Raw genomic sequence first — 18,303 nt, 5'->3', positions numbered from 1 at the left:
AATTTATTGGTGTACAAATATTAAAACTTCTATTGTAAAACTTCGTTGAAGGAAATGAAAAAATAGCAGATATTTCCGAAACCGAACACTACACACATAGGCGTAGGAGGCGGGGGGGGGTGGGGGCTGCAGCCCCTAATTCGCCATTACTAATATAAAAGAGAGTTATGACATAATTGGACCTCCATGCTTTTTCTCCATCTGCATAAGACATTTCGTTGTTTACATTAGCATCCCGCGGTATACTGCGCAACTTTCACGGACTGTACGGTACACGATGGCATGCGATGTAATAACCGATGCTTGCTTATATGATATTGACATTAACATGTTCATCCCGCGCGGAGCGTGCGAAAATTTTGGTTATTTTTTTCGGGCAAGTCTGGCAGTTTTGAGGCTGTTCATCCTGGAACGCCATTTTCATGCTCACTGGTATGATGTGATATCTGCTGTTTGCTTTACAAATTCGTACAGGCGCGTAGCGAGGAATTTGCCAATTGAGGGAGGCATATTATCTAAGCGTAGCGCCATCATGAGTTGGCGCGAAGCGTACAAGCAAATTTTTGCCGAAAATGCCTCCCAGATCGCTGGAAATGCACTTCCAAGGCCTTGTTAGTTGCATCTAAGCATTTTCTATTTTGAAATTACTAGCGATATCATAAAGAAACATGCTGAAGGGGGGGGGGGGGCGGTCGCTCCCTTCCCCAAATGCGTCATGTTCTCCGACGACACGGTCGAGTTCGAGACCAGCCACAGTTGGTTTCATAGCACAATTCTACAATTGTGTAAGGCGTATATACACGCACACGCGTTATGATAGACCATAGATCATTAGTGAGAGAGGAGAAATGGAAACGTCAAAAATGGAGTTTCGGTGTAAGGGGTAAGGTGAGGCACACGCCCCTTCCGAAATCATTGATCCGTCACTGGCTACCCTGTGTATATAATAGGGATCAGCGCTATAATGATGTCACTGTTCCTCTTTCTCTTCCAGGTGTCTTGGCGTTTTTCTTTTACTCACTCCTTTTCTCCTTTTTCTCTCTTCTTTTTCTTTTCTTTTCCCTTCCTTCCTCCTCTTTTCCCCCCTCTTTTTTTTCCTTTTTTTCTCTCCTCTTTTTCTTACCCGGGGGGCGCGCCCCCAATGTCCCCCCCCCGGATACGCGCCTGTAATGCTTACACTATTGAACTTCAAAACTTAGAATAATGGACTGACTTGTCAACAGGGTATTATTTGGAAATGTTTTTCCATCAATTGTTTACATCTATTAAGTCTACTGCACTTTTCTGTTCGTTTGACCATGCATGGGTTCTTGAAACAAACAGGTTAAACAAACATGAACTATGTTTGCCTAGCTTAAGGGCAAAGGTGTCAAGCATGGGTGACATCTGTTCACTTTAGACGATGATGATCATAATTTTCATTTTTTTTTTTCGAGGGAACTCCTTTTACCCTCAGCATCTAAAGACAAATATAAGCATTTAAAAGGGTAGTCCCTATACGGCGTGCATCCAATATTCCGAATATCTTCAACAAATCTAAAGGCTTTAGATTTGTTGAAGATAATGGCAACATTTTTCTGTATAACAATTTCGTCTGCAACAATTTCTTTTGAAACCGGACCAAATTTATGAATCTATGAAAGCATTAAGGGGTCACCGTTAATTAGTTTTCTAGTACGCCTATGTTTGAGGGTATGATCGGGAACAAGGGTAGGGGGTCGGATGGGTTCTTCCAAATATCACTTCCAATGATGACCGATTCTTAAAAGGAGGGGTTAAATATAGGTCGAAAATTAGGTCTACATGCAAGTTTTTGGTAATAACGACTTACTTTTTTGTGTGACGTTGATAAGTGGTTGCGTGCAGCCCACCCTTCCCAGGGATCCGCGCCTGACTTTTGCATGTGCAAAATGGATCTTCTTTCTATCATTTGTTTTCATCACTACCGGTATCGAAAACTGATTGAGCGATGTTTCATTGTAGTACATCCCCGTCTGCTGACCTTCGTGTGAAAGAAGGAACGTGTCGAAAGACTGGTTTTATTCCGTTTCTGTGGACAATTGGAAACAAATATAATGGATTCTGAAAAGTATGGCTGAGAAAACTATTTATTAATATTTGCATGCTAATCAATAGCCATTCTGTGGGTATTTTCTATCCTTTGTATGCTAATTAATTATCATTGTTCAATGTATACAATATCGGCAGAATACTGGTTATGCGAAAGACGATTGCATCAGCCCTAATCTATCAAAATCAATTAGGCTATACCCATTGGGGCAAGTTTGCACAAGTTTGCACGCTGTTCTATTGGCTATTCCGAATCCAATGTAGGTTAGGCCACTTGCGCCAAGTATGCTCAAGTGCTAGTGCTTGTCGATACTATCGTATCTAGGCTATACTATACTAGTAATATGGGCCTACGCCTAGCCATATATTATAATGTAACTTCGGTACAGCAAATTGCCTACAGGTCTAGTAAATAGCATAGCACGCGAATGAGCTTGACGCCTGTGATGCAGCTGGCAGACAGATGAATAGCAATACAACCATTCTCTCAGCATAAACTTACATCATTTATGTGGAGTAATATATTTCCTTTCGAAGGAACGTAACACTGAATATGATCACATGGTTACAACTACACTTGTCTCAAAATTAAATGTGTAAAAGTAAGTTGGCCTGATGTTTTGATCCTAGCAAGATCTTCTTCAGAGCCTAAATGACAAGTAACAGTAACAGGAGGGACAAATACAAGCACAGAATACAGATAGATTAATGATCACGGTGAACACAAGGAGATAGATGTAAGAGGATTAGTACACAAGGGATGGAGAGAAGAAAGAAAGAAAGAAACCAAGAGGAGAGGCCTACCTCGAGGTAGGAGATAAACTGTAGAGGGACAAAGAAGATTAAGGAAAGAGGGTAGGGAATAAAATGGAGAAGGACAAAGACAAAGGTGTGGTGAAGAAATGGGTGGAAGAGAGCTATGAGAGGAGGAGTGGGGGGGGGGGGGAGGGGGACAAGGGGAGATGGAGGGGGAGGGAAACAGAAGAAAAGTTAGTCATGTCCTTCCTGAATGTTGAGCCCATGAGGTTGAGGTAAAAATATCACTAAATCAGAGCTCCCCTGTACCTTTTCTAGCTTTATCGTGTAATGTTTCTCTGAATTGAAGTTTCATTCATGTATTCTTCTTTGGACTTCCACATTGCAATTTTACAATATTATCTGTCCTACACGGGACTTAGCTTATGGGAAAACTCCATATATACCCAACAATTTGGTGGAGAGTACATGGTCTTTCTGAATTTAAAAGCTCCTTGAAAGGGCATGGTTTGATGTGTGAGGTAATGTGAATTCAGTTTGGTCACTTGTTTTCACTGAGGAGTCATTTCTATAGTCTACTATCACTGTCCTAAATGTCCATGATCCATGAATCAGCATGTCTGTAGATAATGGATTCACATTTTTGCAATATGTGCATTTCTTAAACTGCATATGACTATCAAATTCCACCTGTGTCTGGTTTGGGGGTGTGGGGGTGGGGGTGGGAATCAAGCAAGCAGTTGTTATTTGCCCTGCTGTAGTCAGGCAAAGTTCAAGAGAGTTATTCCTTGTTCATCCAGCTGGCAGGTGAATGGCATGAGCCATGTTGCCTTGTTTTGTCTGGCAGCCAGATAAATAGTGCATATGCTATCCCTTGTTGGCCCAGCAGCTGGGAGAAAATTGAGGGTGCAATTCCTTATTCCTCATGCTATCACTATACAGATGCCATGATATTTATTTACAAAATTGCAGTACTCTAGTTTAATTTGCATATATATCCAGTACATGCAATAACAGAGCATGAATCAGGTTTGGTTCGGATACCTACACGGTTTGTATAGATAAAACAACATGGACTTCCCCAAAGTGCAATTCAAAAATGACATTTAATCACCTTGATTGAAGAAGGTTGAAAGACACTAGTAATGTTGGAACATTGTATCCTCTGTTTTTGTAAAATTTTAGAACTTTACTTTTCTTTCTTTCAGCAAGGAGAATGGGCCATCAAAGAAAGCCCTGAAAAAGCAACAGAAGGAAGCAGAAAAGGCAGCCAAGAAGGCAGCACGTGCAGCACAGCAGGTAATCAGCCATAGCAATGTCTCAATACAGTCATGACCATCAAATTTATTGTCATGCTCCCCATGCCTCACCCATCCTTCCTCTCCACCAATTGCCATAACAATGGGTAATGGTTTTCAGTCCCCCAGCCTCCCCCCCCCCCCAAGTTCAGTTGGCTAGAATTTGTTTCCACTAGAACTACATAATAAGGAACCAAGATATTCCAGTATAGAGTTCCCTAAGGGTAGATGTGTTTCAAGAAAACGCCACATTTTTTGGGGGGAGTCTTATACTCTTATATATCATTTAGGTACCAAATTTGTTAAATTTCTTTATTGAAGTCTGAGATGACATTTTGCGAGGAAGAACCTACATTAAATATATCTCATGAGCCGAATTGGTTAGATGTCATTACTAGTAAAATCATTCTGTAACCCTAGCACAATCGTCACAAATTCCAATACTGGCCGGACAGTAAGGCAATGCAGTATCTCTTCTCCATCCATCTATTTACTGGGTACTGGGATAGTATCAGAGATAACGCTCAGAATTCCAACCGAGGTTCACATTTGCTTTAATTTCGGTAAAGTATAAGGTCTTTTTTGTTTGTTTTTTGTTCTTTAGGCAGCAGAAGCCGAAGCTGCTGAGGGAGAAGACTACTCGAAGGATCTCTATGGCGTCTCCCAGTTAATACAATCTCGTGAAAAACCAGGTTAGAGTTCCCTTCAGTCAGTACTTTGCTTAGGATCAATATTTAATCCTACTGTCCAAGTTGCCTGCTAACCGGCAGAAAGGAAGGTTGTGTGTCATCAAATACCATAATTTAACATAAGTGTGCAGTCCATTTTACAGTGGTGTCGTTGGGCTAGCATGGTGATACCCTACCACTATGCATAACTATGCCTGCCAGCTTTTGCCTGGTTCTTATTCCAGTAGTAAAAAATGTTAAACTCATGAATATTCATGAATATTCTCATGAATACTCATGAAAACTCATGAATATTCATATTTGACATCTTTTCAATGTTAGCCCAGATGTAATCATTTTGTGTCAACATCAACTCATACTCTTGCTCCTAAGTAAAACTGTTAAATATGTTGGCAGCAAAAATTCACTGTTTTATGTTTTGACTTTTCTCCAAAGAATTGACGTTTGGAATAGTACCCTACAAAAACTACCAGAGGTGCATATTTAATTGCAAGAACCTTGTCGATCAGTCCAAGTCTACAGATTATCAAAACACATCATTTTGCAGGAATCCTTGAATTTTCCTGATCTCTAAAATATGGCATGGCATCACTAATTCTTTGGTGATCTGGTAAACAATTCCCTTCTGAAATTGGCTACATGAATGCTGGTTTTGATTTTCATTATTTGGCAAGTTTGCCAATGTTTTGTAAAGAACTGCACTTCAAAACTAAAATCACTTTGTGGTTTGTTTGAAATGAAGCATGATATTCGCCAAGATCATATTTTATGAAAAGTTCTGTCACTTCTGAAGAGTGCTCCTGGAGAAAGAAATCCAAATGAGACCTAGCTGATTTGGAAGGACATTATTTCATTGTCACAGGACTATTTCCCCCGAGGAGATTGCTGGACCGAGTCGATTCGGAACTGAACCGTTCTTTGTTTTCATCGAAGTTAATGCTTTCTTGCTCTGATTTTGTAGACTGCCTCTGCAGTCCACAGTTAGATGAGAAAAACTTTTCTGTGTTTGGTAAAAGAGTGAGATGCATCACAAAAAGAAGCTGATATCATTTCTGTAAAATATTATTTTTCCAGATAGAGAACTTGTCAAGATTAAGACCCTCACATCATCCGAGGCTACTAAGAGAGTATGGGTCAGAGCCAGGCTGCACACAAGCCGAGCCAAAGGTGAGTCAAGAGTCCCAAAACGACATGAAAATATCACCGTTGGGGAATTTTTCTAAACGGAGACTTCTCATAACGAATCAAAGCTTAGATGGCTGCACGTTTAGGTCACATGTCAAAATTGTTTCCTTGTTATAGGCTGAAATTTCTTGAAACTGGGAATATTTGGCATTAAATGCTACACACTGCTGCGAAATGCCAGTAGGAAAAAAAGGCCACATGTTGAATATCATGTGGCGACTAATGTGGCGAAAATCATGTGGCAACTAATCTTCAAGCTGGCAGATTTGTCCAGGTTAGTTTTAAGGCTAGCTTAAAAATTCTGCCTGATCTCATTTGATGGAATTTATTCTCTCTACAGGGAAACAATGTTTTGTGGTGCTAAGGCAGCAACATTTCAACATACAAGGTCTGGTGGCTGTCAATGAGAAGATAAGTAAAGCCATGGTCAGATTTGTCGCTAAGTAAGTTTCCACAAAATGTCCTCTCTTTTTGACGTTTTTGACAATTTTTTTCTCCTGTCTCTCTTTGTTGCATGTAAGATATTTAAAGGAATTTTTTAAGTGAAACATGGGATCCAGTCCTTTCGGTCCTTTTGTCTTGGTATCGTCCTAAGCCTTGCCCTGGGATAAATTATAGTTTCTTTGATAGAGTGCCAGAAAATTTGAATCTTACACTGACATACGTCGAGATGTGACGTCAGTGCGGCACATGGTCAGAATCGATTCAATCTCACTCTAATACACAGGAATGTGTACAGACTTCACATACGGCTGTGAATACAAAAGATCTCACTCTAAGCTTGGCCTTGATACAAAAGACATGAATGTGTACAGACTTTGCATACGGCTGTGATTAAAAAATTGCTCAAATAACAAATATCTGAACAACATTATTATGAAGAAACCGAGCTTGCTAATGATAGCGTCCCTGCAGTCTCCGAAAGAAGTGCCGCGATGATGTCACAGCACTCATTGTTCACCACTGTTCAAAATATATTAGATTAAGTTGGCACGAGGTTCAAAAATTCACTTCTCCTGAATCATAGCATGAAAAATCCCCAAACTAGGACTGTGGCGATGAAAAAATTATGGAGTTTTTTTCATTTACTCAATATTCAGTCACTAAAGAATTGCTTTAAGGGTTTGTCATTTTTGTGCCACAGATTTTATCAAAATTTGTTGAAGTTTTGGTGACAGTTTCTAGGAAGTCTTTGTGGGATTCTAGTTCAGAAATAAGTAATTATCAAAAGGCAATGAAATAAAATGCTTTTGTTTACATAAAAAATGACTATTTTCATTTCAGAGCTATGTTTGTCTTTATCCAGTTTTTTCTCTAATCATTTAATAGAAGACCTTTTTGGAAAGTGAAACAAGTATGAAATTGAAATGATGCTGACATCAAAGAGGTCATAGGTGAAATTGTACCACTGAATAAGTTTCTAAATCAAACACCAAATATCTTGCATCAATTTTCAAAACAGCATCACAAAGGAATCGATCATCGATGTGGAAGGTATCGTCAGCCTTGTACCTCAGAAGATCGAGAGCTGTACTCAACAGGATGTGGAGTTACAAATAGAACAGGTATTTGAAATTAAGGTCAAAGTAACATGGACGTAACTAAATATGCTGGCATGTGGAAATGCTGTCATAAAATTTTGTACTGAAATGCAATTTGATATCCCTGTAAGGTTTCACATCAGTTGAAATAGTCAGCTGATGATCAGCTACTAGTTGCTGAAGGCTTTTGACGTAACATGCACAGGTCTGCTTGCAGCTGTACAGGTCCATGTAGGAAGTGAGAGATTTTTCTTCCAGTGGTATATTTAACATGGCTGAAATGACATACATCAGTCCACAGGGGACCAGTTTACTCCCCGAACCCCCTCCCAGTGCTTCTCCTCCCCCTCCCTTCCCTTCCCTCCCCTCCCCACTCTTCCCCTCTCTTCACTTTCCCCTTCAGAATCCTAATCCTTTCACCCCTTCTGACCCCCTCCCTCCTTGCCCTCTCCTTCCCCAAATTTGAATATAAGTGATGTTTTTTTCCATATTTGCTAATCAGTGCTCTCTTGATCCAAGCTGACCTTTCACCTTTGATTGTTTTAATTTCTTGCTCACTCTTGACAGGTATTTGTCATCAGCCAAGCAGCGCCCCGTCTCCCTCTTCAGATTGATGACGCTGCTCGACCAGACGGCGACGAATCTCAAGGACCAATGGTGAATCAAGACACCAGACTCGATAACAGAATCCTGGATCTCAGGGTAGGTTTGAAGAAAACTCACGGTTTTGATCCCATGGTAGGCTTGAAAATAACACAAACTTATCTGATCCTCAGGGTAGTCCAAACACTTCCTGAAATTGTGTCCTTGGTGAAGCTTTGATGATAGCTGAGAGATGCTAGATCTCAAGCAGATTGAAAACCCAAATAAAAGATTTGATCTCAGGGTAGGGTAACAAAAGCTGATGATGGTAGAGGGATATTTGATCTCAGAGTTTTTAAGCTTCACGATAACTGTATATGTTGTAAGGCTAGGCGTGATGATAACCAAACCCTTGATCCCAAGGATCAGGTGTGATAACCAAAAGGCTGGAGGATTCCTGAAGTCTTTTTCTCAAGTTAGGATTGGGTGACAATCCATTTTCTTGCTTTCAGTTTGAGCGAGCTGAAGTATCATTCATAGGGTAGGCTCTGACAATGATCAAACTCTTAACCCAAACCTACGGCTAGACCTCATTGAATTCTCTGTCTCAGTTTTAAGGTTGATATTCTTGATATCAGAGAAGACATGAGGCAAACTAGAATGCCTTAATCCCAAGGAATGCTTGATGATATATACCAAGCTCTTGATAGCAAGGTAGAGAGTTTGAGGGTAAAGCTATGTCAGTGATTAGTCAAATGGTAGGATAATATTGATGGTCCCATTCTTACATACTTTTATTTTGGCTTATTGGATTAGTTCATAATCATGTAGGTATCTCTTTCTTTCCATTTCCTCATTAGTGATGTAAACAATTGTTGACAATTGTCCAAGCTTAACGAGAAACTCTAGGATTTGAACTAATAATTACAGCTGGGACTGTTGTTGCATTACGAAGCATTAATTTGTGAATACAGACAAATACATCATGTTTGAAAAAATGAAGATGTTTAAATTCTTCATCTCCACCTTCGTTTTCACCTCTTTTAGACTTCCACCAGCCAAGCCATCTTTCGGCTAGAAGGAGGAGTGGTTCAGCTCTTCAGGGAATCTCTCATGAAGCGAGACTTTGTGGAAGTTCACACACCAAAAATTATCTCCGGTAAGTAAGGCCCTTTTCATAAGGCCCGTCATAGCAGCCATGTTGCAATATTATAGTAACGTTAGTAGTCTGAGCTCCTGTAAACTTTAGCACAAAGTGTTTGTTGAGAAGGATAATTACTCGATGGCTGCATCTGCTTTGCCTCCGACAATCTGACGAGCAACATGTCCGCAAACAGGTAAAGGGTGATGGTCTTTATGAGTCTCAGACAAGATTCACAGCAGCTTGTTGATTTAATGATGGTTTCTGGTTTAAATTGTGTAGTAGATAATATTTTCTGTTTTGTCATTTTTTATGGTATTCTCATCTTTTTCAATCCAAAAAGCTGCTAGTGAGGGTGGAGCCAATGTCTTTGAAGTCAGCTACTTCAAGACCAGCGCCTACCTCGCCCAGTCTCCGCAACTCTACAAACAGATGGCCATCTGTTCTGATTTTGACAGAGTCTTTACGATAGGAGCAGGTGAGTACTGAAGAGGACCGGGTGGGGTGGGGGGGGAAGGGGGAGGTGAGATGAGGAGGGAATGGTGGAAATTTTGACGGATTTACAGTGTGGATGTATTGATTAAAGCATCTAGTTGTTGCTTAACTGCTAATTGACACTGATGATGCAACCCCATATTTTAGGTTCATCACAAGGTTTTTCTATCCTATAAGATTAACATGATGGTGGGTCCGTTTGGGTTTGTTCCCTTTTTGGGGGTGTCGCTTTTTACTAAATTTAATTGTCTAAACTGGTGTGTCTTTTTTCGTCAGTTTTCCGAGCTGAAGACTCCAACACCCATAGACATTTGACCGAGTTTGTGGGACTTGACCTGGAAATGGCTTTCAACTACCACTATCATGAGGTGAGAGACATTTCTGCTACACTATCCCCCCCCCTGCCCCTTTTCTCCCATAATTGACATTTTGGACACTGTATTTACTCAGAACACAGGTGTAAACAAATACCAAAAAGTTTCTTGAATAATCAAAGGATGTTTTTACCTCAGAGAGGTGTATGAGAACTGTAGCAATGATAACCTTTGAATCTTAAAGAAATATTGACAGCTTAAAAACAAGTACAACCCCCCCCCCCAATCCCATTTCCATCCCCTCATTACCCACAACCCAATTCACCTCCCCACACATATGCACTCCTTTTCTTTGTACATATCTTTTAGATAATTCAGTTCAAGTACTTTTTTCTTCATGTCACTTATGATATACAGATAAAACAAGTAACCCATGGCTTATGAAATAAAATTATTACAGGTGACAAACAAAATCAAAATATCAAAACAAATATTGTGTATTAAAGCAAATTTGTAATTCATATTTTTTCTTGTAAGAAGGAATTCTACCTCAGTTTATAAGTTTTCATACAGCATAGAGAAATGGAATTGATATAGAATTTTACAACCATGAATTCATTAACTGAAATAATTGAAATTTGTAATGAAACATCTGTCAATGAAATTCAAGATTGCAAAACAAAACACTTTTATTAATCATTTATAATGCAATCACTTTACTCTATCATCCCACATCAACCCATCCCTCCAGTAACTTGCATACTAGAACATTTAACAAATGGTGAGAGTAAAAAAAAAAGTATAATTGAGATCAACGTTTGTAATTTTTACCTTATTCTCTCTTTCTGTATGGAAATTTTTTATGTTGTAACTGTCACATTGTGCTGTATTGTGGTTACATTGCGTCGTAAACTTACATCAACAAATAATTCTCAACAGGCCTTAGATGTGATTGGTTCAATGTTCAACGACATTTTTCGTGGTCTGCGGGATCGTTACCAGACAGAAATCGAAACGGTGAACAAGCAGTATCCCGCAGAACCGTTCAAGTTTCTGGAACCTCCTCTGAGACTGACTTACCCCGAGGCGGTTAAAACGCTCCGAGAGAACGGTGTCGAGATGGGAGACGAAGAAGACTTAACGTAAGTGACAGAAAAATCCCCAGCCGGGCTGGGACTGGTCCATTACTTGAAGGAGTTAAATGTTTAAATACACTATAGCCGACAGGTGGTGCATGGCAGGTATAACATACAAAAATCTACTACATCATATTTAAGCCCAAAGGGCCTCATAAGGGTGGGGTTAGCACCGATTACATCAAGGATTTCTGGAATGGATGGGGGTGGGTTGGGGGGGGTTGAAATGGGGGAGGAAGAAGAGGGCGAGAGGGGTTCGGGCCATGGGAAACAAGTATCAGTTGAAATTGAAATAACTGCTGAAATAGCAGTCGGTACGGAAACATCAGTAAAAGTTGTAAGGAAAATTTGTCCACCTTGTACTTTGTGAAGATCAAAGTGTGTTTAAGCTAATTGTTAGTACCAAAATAATTTAGTTCAGTAAAAAAAATTAGTGCCATTTTGCTGAACTAGTCCATTGCCATTTCAAATAATGCAGAAAAAGTTTAGAAAGGTAAGAAATTTCCAACTTTCTTTATAAATGCCATTATTACTAGTATGGAGGTGTCCAGCTGAGGATTGAGTCGACCTGTTAGGTCACCCTCATTTTTCTTCACTTGGTGATAATAATGTAGAAAGACATTTCTGTTTGTCCATTCGCTATCCTGTTTTTGAGTCACTGCTGGTTGGTTGGCTTGTTTAAGTTGCCAGCTGAATGCAAAAATAGTCGTCTCAATATTGCTAGAGAGTCAACAAATGGTCACCCATGTTAGAACAGACCTACTGAACCAGTAGTTTCACTGCCACTCTCAAAGCGCTAATAAGTTCTATACTTGCCCAATTCTATTACACCATCTCCCCCCCCCACCACCACCCCCTAAAAGTTTGGAAATTGTTTAGAGAGTCAGAATCTGCTGGAATGTAATACAGAGAAAAAAAAACTGTCAGCAATTTTGTTGGCGCCCTCAAATTTGGAAGAAATTGATGTTTTAATTGTCTTCAAGTTACTTGATAGCATTGTTGGTACCTGTCCATCAACCATCCATTATCCACTTGTCCAGCATCCATGAATGTTGTAGTTACATGAATCTTTTCAAAGTTGTTATTATCACCCTTTAGTAAATTTTCATCTGTTGAATGTCAATGACGCCGGTCGTTAAGCAGAGCAGCTCACTACCGCGACAAAATCGATAAATATATTGGTGTGTGTATTCTATGTTATTATCTATACTGGAAGTAGCTATGTAGCCTGGGGTTGTATCAATTAATATTTCTTATTTTCCCTCAAGTGTATATTTTTAGACAGTTTTTGTCTTTTACCTCTTTTTAATTTGATACATTTCATTCTTGCTTCAGTGGAAGCTTTTCCCTTTGATCTGTTCTAATAATTTCCACGATAAACAGTTTCTCGTAGACAGTAAGATGCAACTTTCTGATCTCCTTTTAATACAGGACCCCAGCAGAGAAGCTGTTGGGTCGGCTAGTCAAGGCCAAATACGACACCGATTTCTTTATCCTGGATAAATTCCCCATGGCCGTGCGCCCATTCTACACGATGCCTGACCCTAACGACCCTGTAAGTAGTATGACCAAAGTTTTGTTTCAATGTGTTTGTAATAAACCTTCCCTAGATATTTGTCAATTTGCTGACACCTGACAATACTTTAGCCCTTAATGTTATATGCAAATTAGGGCAGGCAGTGGGACATCTGACATCTGAAAGCAGTGTCCACATGCAGTGCCAGGGATCATACCGTTGACGGGATGGAAAAGAATTTCTCCAGATGTTATGAAACGGTCGATACACCGTTGCAACCACAATAGATAATGCCGACTTGAAAATGATCACCTTTTTTCGTAGAATTTCTTCCATGGTTCGTTTTATTTCTTTATTTACAGAGCTAAAAAAGAAATGATTTGATCCTTTGAAAGTTACATTTGAAAATCGTATTTACCAATTTTCTTTTCTTTTTTCCGCTGATTATTTCTGACTGCTTCTCCCTCATCCTCTCCATCCCTCAGAAACAATCAAATTCTTACGACATCTTCATGAGAGGCGAGGAAATCATGTCCGGAGCACAGAGAATCCACGACCCAAAACTTCTAACGGAGAGAGCTTTGCATCACGAGATCGGTGAGTCTCTCATCCTGCATCTATGAGAGATCACATGAAATCCATTTTATTAAGCGGCCCTTCATTGGTTTCCTGTCGATATATATCGTGTGCATTTTAAGAGTTTAGTTCTTTTGCTTCAATTGTACCTTAACTATTGAATTGAATTGATAAATTCTATCAACCGAATCGCACGTTAAGGTCATCTACTCAGGTTTTTACTGGAAAATACCAAAAACCTTCGCTGAAATAGGACATCTGTCATTCAAAGTTTAAAGAATGGAACCACCCTCCACTTCAATAATAATAATAATAATAATCCAGCCCCTTGTTGTGGTTTTTTATCTGTTTGCTCGGTTTGCTTAATTTAAGTCTTAGATTGCTGTTAAAGGGATATTCAACACTTTTAGTTGCAAACCTATATCGATATCTTGTTCCTAATTCAAGATGTGGTTGATTGAATGGAACTTATTTTGATATATTTTTATATTAACATGAATGTCGTTACTGATAATGTGTCAGAGCCTAAAGGTTTGGTTTCCTTTTAGTAAAACAGTTTTTGAGTGAAGCTAATCTTAGAATATGGTCAATAATATTAAATCAAATTCACTTTTTTCCCATTTACAGATCTAACCACAATCCAGTCCTACATTGACTCCTTCAAGTACGGAGCAGCGCCACACGCAGGTGGGGGCATCGGCCTGGAACGAGTCACCATGCTCTACCTAGGCCTGGACAATATACGCAAGGTATCTCTGTTCCCTCGTGACCCGAAGAGACTGACCCCTTGAAGTGTTAACCAATCATCAACTTGCCCTCCCCACCCCCCCCCCCTCCTTCACTAAATCATCGACATCAAATGGGTCAGGAACAATACCCATCTTTTTCAAAGGACCAGTTGTGTGACGGTGCAGGGGAATTTTCTGGCTTTGCTTGTAAAGGATAATTTTCGGCTCATTAACAACTTTAACACTGTATCTGAAAAGTTCAGAATCTTAAACATTGGTGGGTATTTTAAGAAATTTATCAAATTTTGGATAACCTGTGGACATTGCAAGGGCGACATTACTGGAGCCTGTTAGGGCAGGTGTAACATGTTTGGTAACTAGTTAGGGAGTGTTTGTTAAGTGGGACCAGATTTATGTGTAGAAAAGGGAACAAGTATAGAAGATCTTTTCTGTATGTCTGAAACAAAGTCTGTGCGTACGTGTGTATGTGTTGCATCTGCTTTAGATTACCATATGAATAGTTGTGGATTTTAGCCTTTTTACATCATCCTTCAAATTAAAAACAGAAGACAACCACCCCAATCCCATTTTTTAATTCACCAAAGCTCTGATTGCATAAACAAAACTGTGATATTTATCCCTGTTTGAATACATTAATAACTCTATCTGATATGATTACACACAGACAACTGCCATAGACAACTGTATTGATAGGTACATAAACCAAAAGATTGCATAATAGAAAGTTTATACCAAAAAAGGCCCTAGCTCTGCATGTAAACAAATTTCCTGGATCTGAAAACTGCTATGCAAAATTGAAAAAGTAATTCGTTCGCTAAGTGGCAATGGATTTGTCAGAAATCTTCGTCAGATTCACCCCACTTTAGGCTTTAAATGTCTCAACATTCTTTGACTAACTACTGTTTTGTCCTTCTGAGGTTTTTTGGGCTGTTGCAGTCTTGTAGGACTTAGAATCAGCATTTTGAATTTGTTTTTTTAGGGTTTTTTTTTCTTTCTTTAAATATTTGAACTAATGTTCTAACCATAAATCTCTCTCATTGCTGCTTGATAATATGATGAAGAAAACGTCCAAGTAAAAGAAAACGGTTCATTTCCCTCTTTACAACTCAAATCATTAGATTATGAAATCAATATTTTACTTCAATATTGATGATGTTGTTGCTGTTGATACTAGAAATGAATTGATGATACTTATTGATAATGATGATGATGATGATGATAGCATTGATCGAGGCATTGTTATTTCCTGTAATTGCATAGCAAATTACTATGCCAGATTTGACATATTGAATATACAAGTGCAAAGATTTATAGCAGTTTTTCGTACACAAGAACCATGAGATGTATTATAATAAAAGAAGGCCTTAACTGCCGTCAAAGAACTGCCACAGAAAATTGATTCCCTGTCGATAGTTGTGGGCTTTCATCATGATCAGGACACAGTACGGTCTTGGAACTTTACTTTAAAATGAAAGAAACATTATTTTGAGATGATCTTCCTCAGGTTTCTCTGCAAAAAATTATGGCAGCATGGTAGAGGAAGAACGAGGGGGTGGGGGGTTTAGTGAGGGGGGTGAGGTGGTGGTTGGGTGATGATTTATTGGAGGAGATCACATTTATTTTTAGCAATGTTTCATATTTTTTGGAACACAGACTAAAGATTTTAACAAACACAAAGATTAAACAGTGTTGACATATCATTAGGTGGCGAATCTTTTGTTCCCAACAATTACCTTTCCCCTAGTCCACCATGACCCCCCCCCTTCCACTATTTCTCTTACCTATGACCACTACACATGTTATGATTTCTGGTAACATCCTTTCCATGTGGTTGCATGCATATGGTTGTGTAGAAGACAATTTTAGGATGATTTTTGCTAAACAATCTACAAGGTCACATATTTTTTTTTTGGTGGTGGGGGTGGTTATATTCCAGATTCGTTTCTGGTTTAAGGTCGTAAATTGCATCAAACTAGCTTCTTGTGGTAACTCTTACAAACTCCTTAAATGGTATTTTTGTGCAAAGATCGTCAAAACGTTAACGGTAATAGCTTACCCGTGTCTGATAGTCGTGAAAGAGTGAAAATCACTTCAAACTGCATTTGATTAGCCATGTGAGAGCAACTTTCTTAATTAGTTTCCCATCAATTAAGATATATGAACAGCTTTCTTTGCACAGAATTATCATTTATTACATTAATCCCAACTGTAATTGTTCATTCCATGGAATCAAATTACTAATAAAGTTAGAAATTCTTATTCAGAAAAGCTTCTTTTTGGGGGGTGGGGGGAGGGGGGCAAATGTATTTTCCTTAATATCAATTATACAACTAACTAGCCTAATACATACGCTATATGAGTGAATTGCTGCTCAAGTTTAACCAACAGGAAACTTTTCGTCCTCCTTATTACCGACAGAGGTTATAAAATTTCAAATTTGTACTTTTAGGGCCTACTCGATGGTTTGGTAACTTATAAAGAGTTTTCCATACGTTATTTCTCAACTTCAGATAATCTTTCTTCTCCATATTTGGGAAACTTTGGGTTAAGTTTGGTTGCATCTAATTATGTTCCTTTCTAAAAACAAGAAAGTATTTTTTTCTTCATCTATTATTATTATTTTTCTTCTTCTTTTTTTTTGTGGTCAGTGTATTTTAACATACAGTAAATATTTGTTTCACTTATTAAAACCCCCCGAGAAGTCATTGCGAATAAACACATACCCATAAGACAATGGATTAAAGAAGATATTCTTGTCATTTCTTATTTAAAACTGTACACGTTTAATTCCATTTGGAAAACGTTGATAACGTTTATTGAAGGGATCACAAAAAATTACTATTCATCATGGCATGCTTTTTCCTCCGTAGGCCAATGCCGATTTCTCAGTATTACGTGACTTTCAAAATCGTAACGAAAATCTTTGTATTTACTAAAAATACGGGTAAGAAGTAAGCAAAAGTTTACGTCTGTATATGTAGATATGCCCTCTATCTAAAGATAACGGTGTTTTGTCAATATTTATTGGCTCGAAATGAATCGTCCCGAGAAATAAATATCTTCTGTCCCTGAAGCCTAGAGAAAATCGAAACATTCCAAACGTGTGCATTTTTCCTCAGTTTCTAGAGATTCACGAAATATTCGGCAAAAATTCCAATGGTAATCATTCCATAAGAATATCTTAAAGGTAATTTACGATTCGTTCAAGGACTACATGTGAAAATAATCGATTTTTCAATTTCCGGTAGCCTGACGGAACTTGTCAAAACATTGCCAATGGGCATTTAATGAACGTTCTAAACGAGGGCGCTCAACGCATATGAAAGATAATAATAAACAACAAATCAGAACGAATAAAAAGAGAACTGTGACTGTTTTTCACAAATTGAGCAAATTGATCGTTATAGGAGGAGACTTGAGGTTGCTGAGTTCACGACGACGGCCATTGGTTCCTTCCCCGTGGTTCACTTATATCGTATTAAAAGTATGAAGAAATGACTTAAGAAAGACAACAAAGACCTTATCGATGATGTAGAACGTTGTTCATAATGATGTCGTTTAGAAGACACCGTAGATTCGTAGCGAGGCGTTGTCGCGGTAAGAGTTGCAAACGGGGACCAGAATCGGTTGATTTTGGACCTAATGTTATAGTCGTCAATTGACTTTGAACGGAGGGGCCTACCGTGAAAACGTACGGGAAATTCATTCATTAATATCTCAGCGAAACGATTTCACAGGAATAGGAAATACCACTCGGAAGTCTTAAGATGTTATCATTATTACAACCATTATGAAAAATAACTTTGGAAAGCAGAATAAAGGCATGATTGAAAAAGAAATTTGGAGCAAAAAACGAAGTCACTACGGATGCCGTGTAACGACATTTATACAAGGTGTGTGTATAGGTACGCTAGCGCTTTCGGGAAAAACTGAGAGCTACTCCATGGAAATAGCAAAGAACATTGCATGCTGCGTGTCACGAGGAGACATGCTGCCTTAGGATTAGTATCGGTGTGTGGGTGGGTGGTTTAGAAGGGGGTTAAATGACGGTGTAACCAGGGGAACAGATCATTCCCCCATTGAAATTTGAAGAAAAAAATTCCAAGATTTGGTTATTAATGCCTGTTTTCGATGACTTGTTTTAAGAATAAATTACACCCATAAAAACATACCCATTAGACAATGGTTTTTAATTTCTTATTTAAAACTTTACACGTTTAATTCCGGCATTTGGAAAACGGTGATCAAATTTCAT

The 18,303-nt window shown here is 38.8% G+C and overlaps 1 protein-coding gene across 1 annotated transcript; it reads left to right on the top strand.

The window, feature by feature from the left end:
• Window positions 1-1,921: 1,921 nt before the first annotated feature.
• LOC139966975 (aspartate--tRNA ligase, cytoplasmic-like) lies at window positions 1,922-16,794 on the top strand. The gene is made up of 14 exons (XM_071970515.1): window positions 1,922-2,089; window positions 4,035-4,125; window positions 4,729-4,816; window positions 5,888-5,980; window positions 6,339-6,441; window positions 7,461-7,563; window positions 8,107-8,241; window positions 9,169-9,280; window positions 9,606-9,740; window positions 10,034-10,125; window positions 11,011-11,213; window positions 12,639-12,762; window positions 13,209-13,320; window positions 13,927-16,794. The coding sequence occupies exons 1-14, from the start codon at window positions 2,076-2,078 to the stop codon at window positions 14,088-14,090; spliced, it is 1,569 nt and encodes a 522-aa protein (XP_071826616.1). The 5' UTR covers window positions 1,922-2,075; the 3' UTR covers window positions 14,091-16,794.
• Window positions 16,795-18,303: the final 1,509 nt, after the last annotated feature.

This window comes from Apostichopus japonicus, chromosome 4 (assembly GCF_037975245.1).
Source record: "Apostichopus japonicus isolate 1M-3 chromosome 4, ASM3797524v1, whole genome shotgun sequence".
NCBI lineage: Eukaryota > Metazoa > Echinodermata > Holothuroidea > Aspidochirotida > Stichopodidae > Apostichopus > Apostichopus japonicus.
Note: the sequence above shows the minus strand (reverse complement) of the source record. Positions and strands in the feature narration are given on the sequence as shown.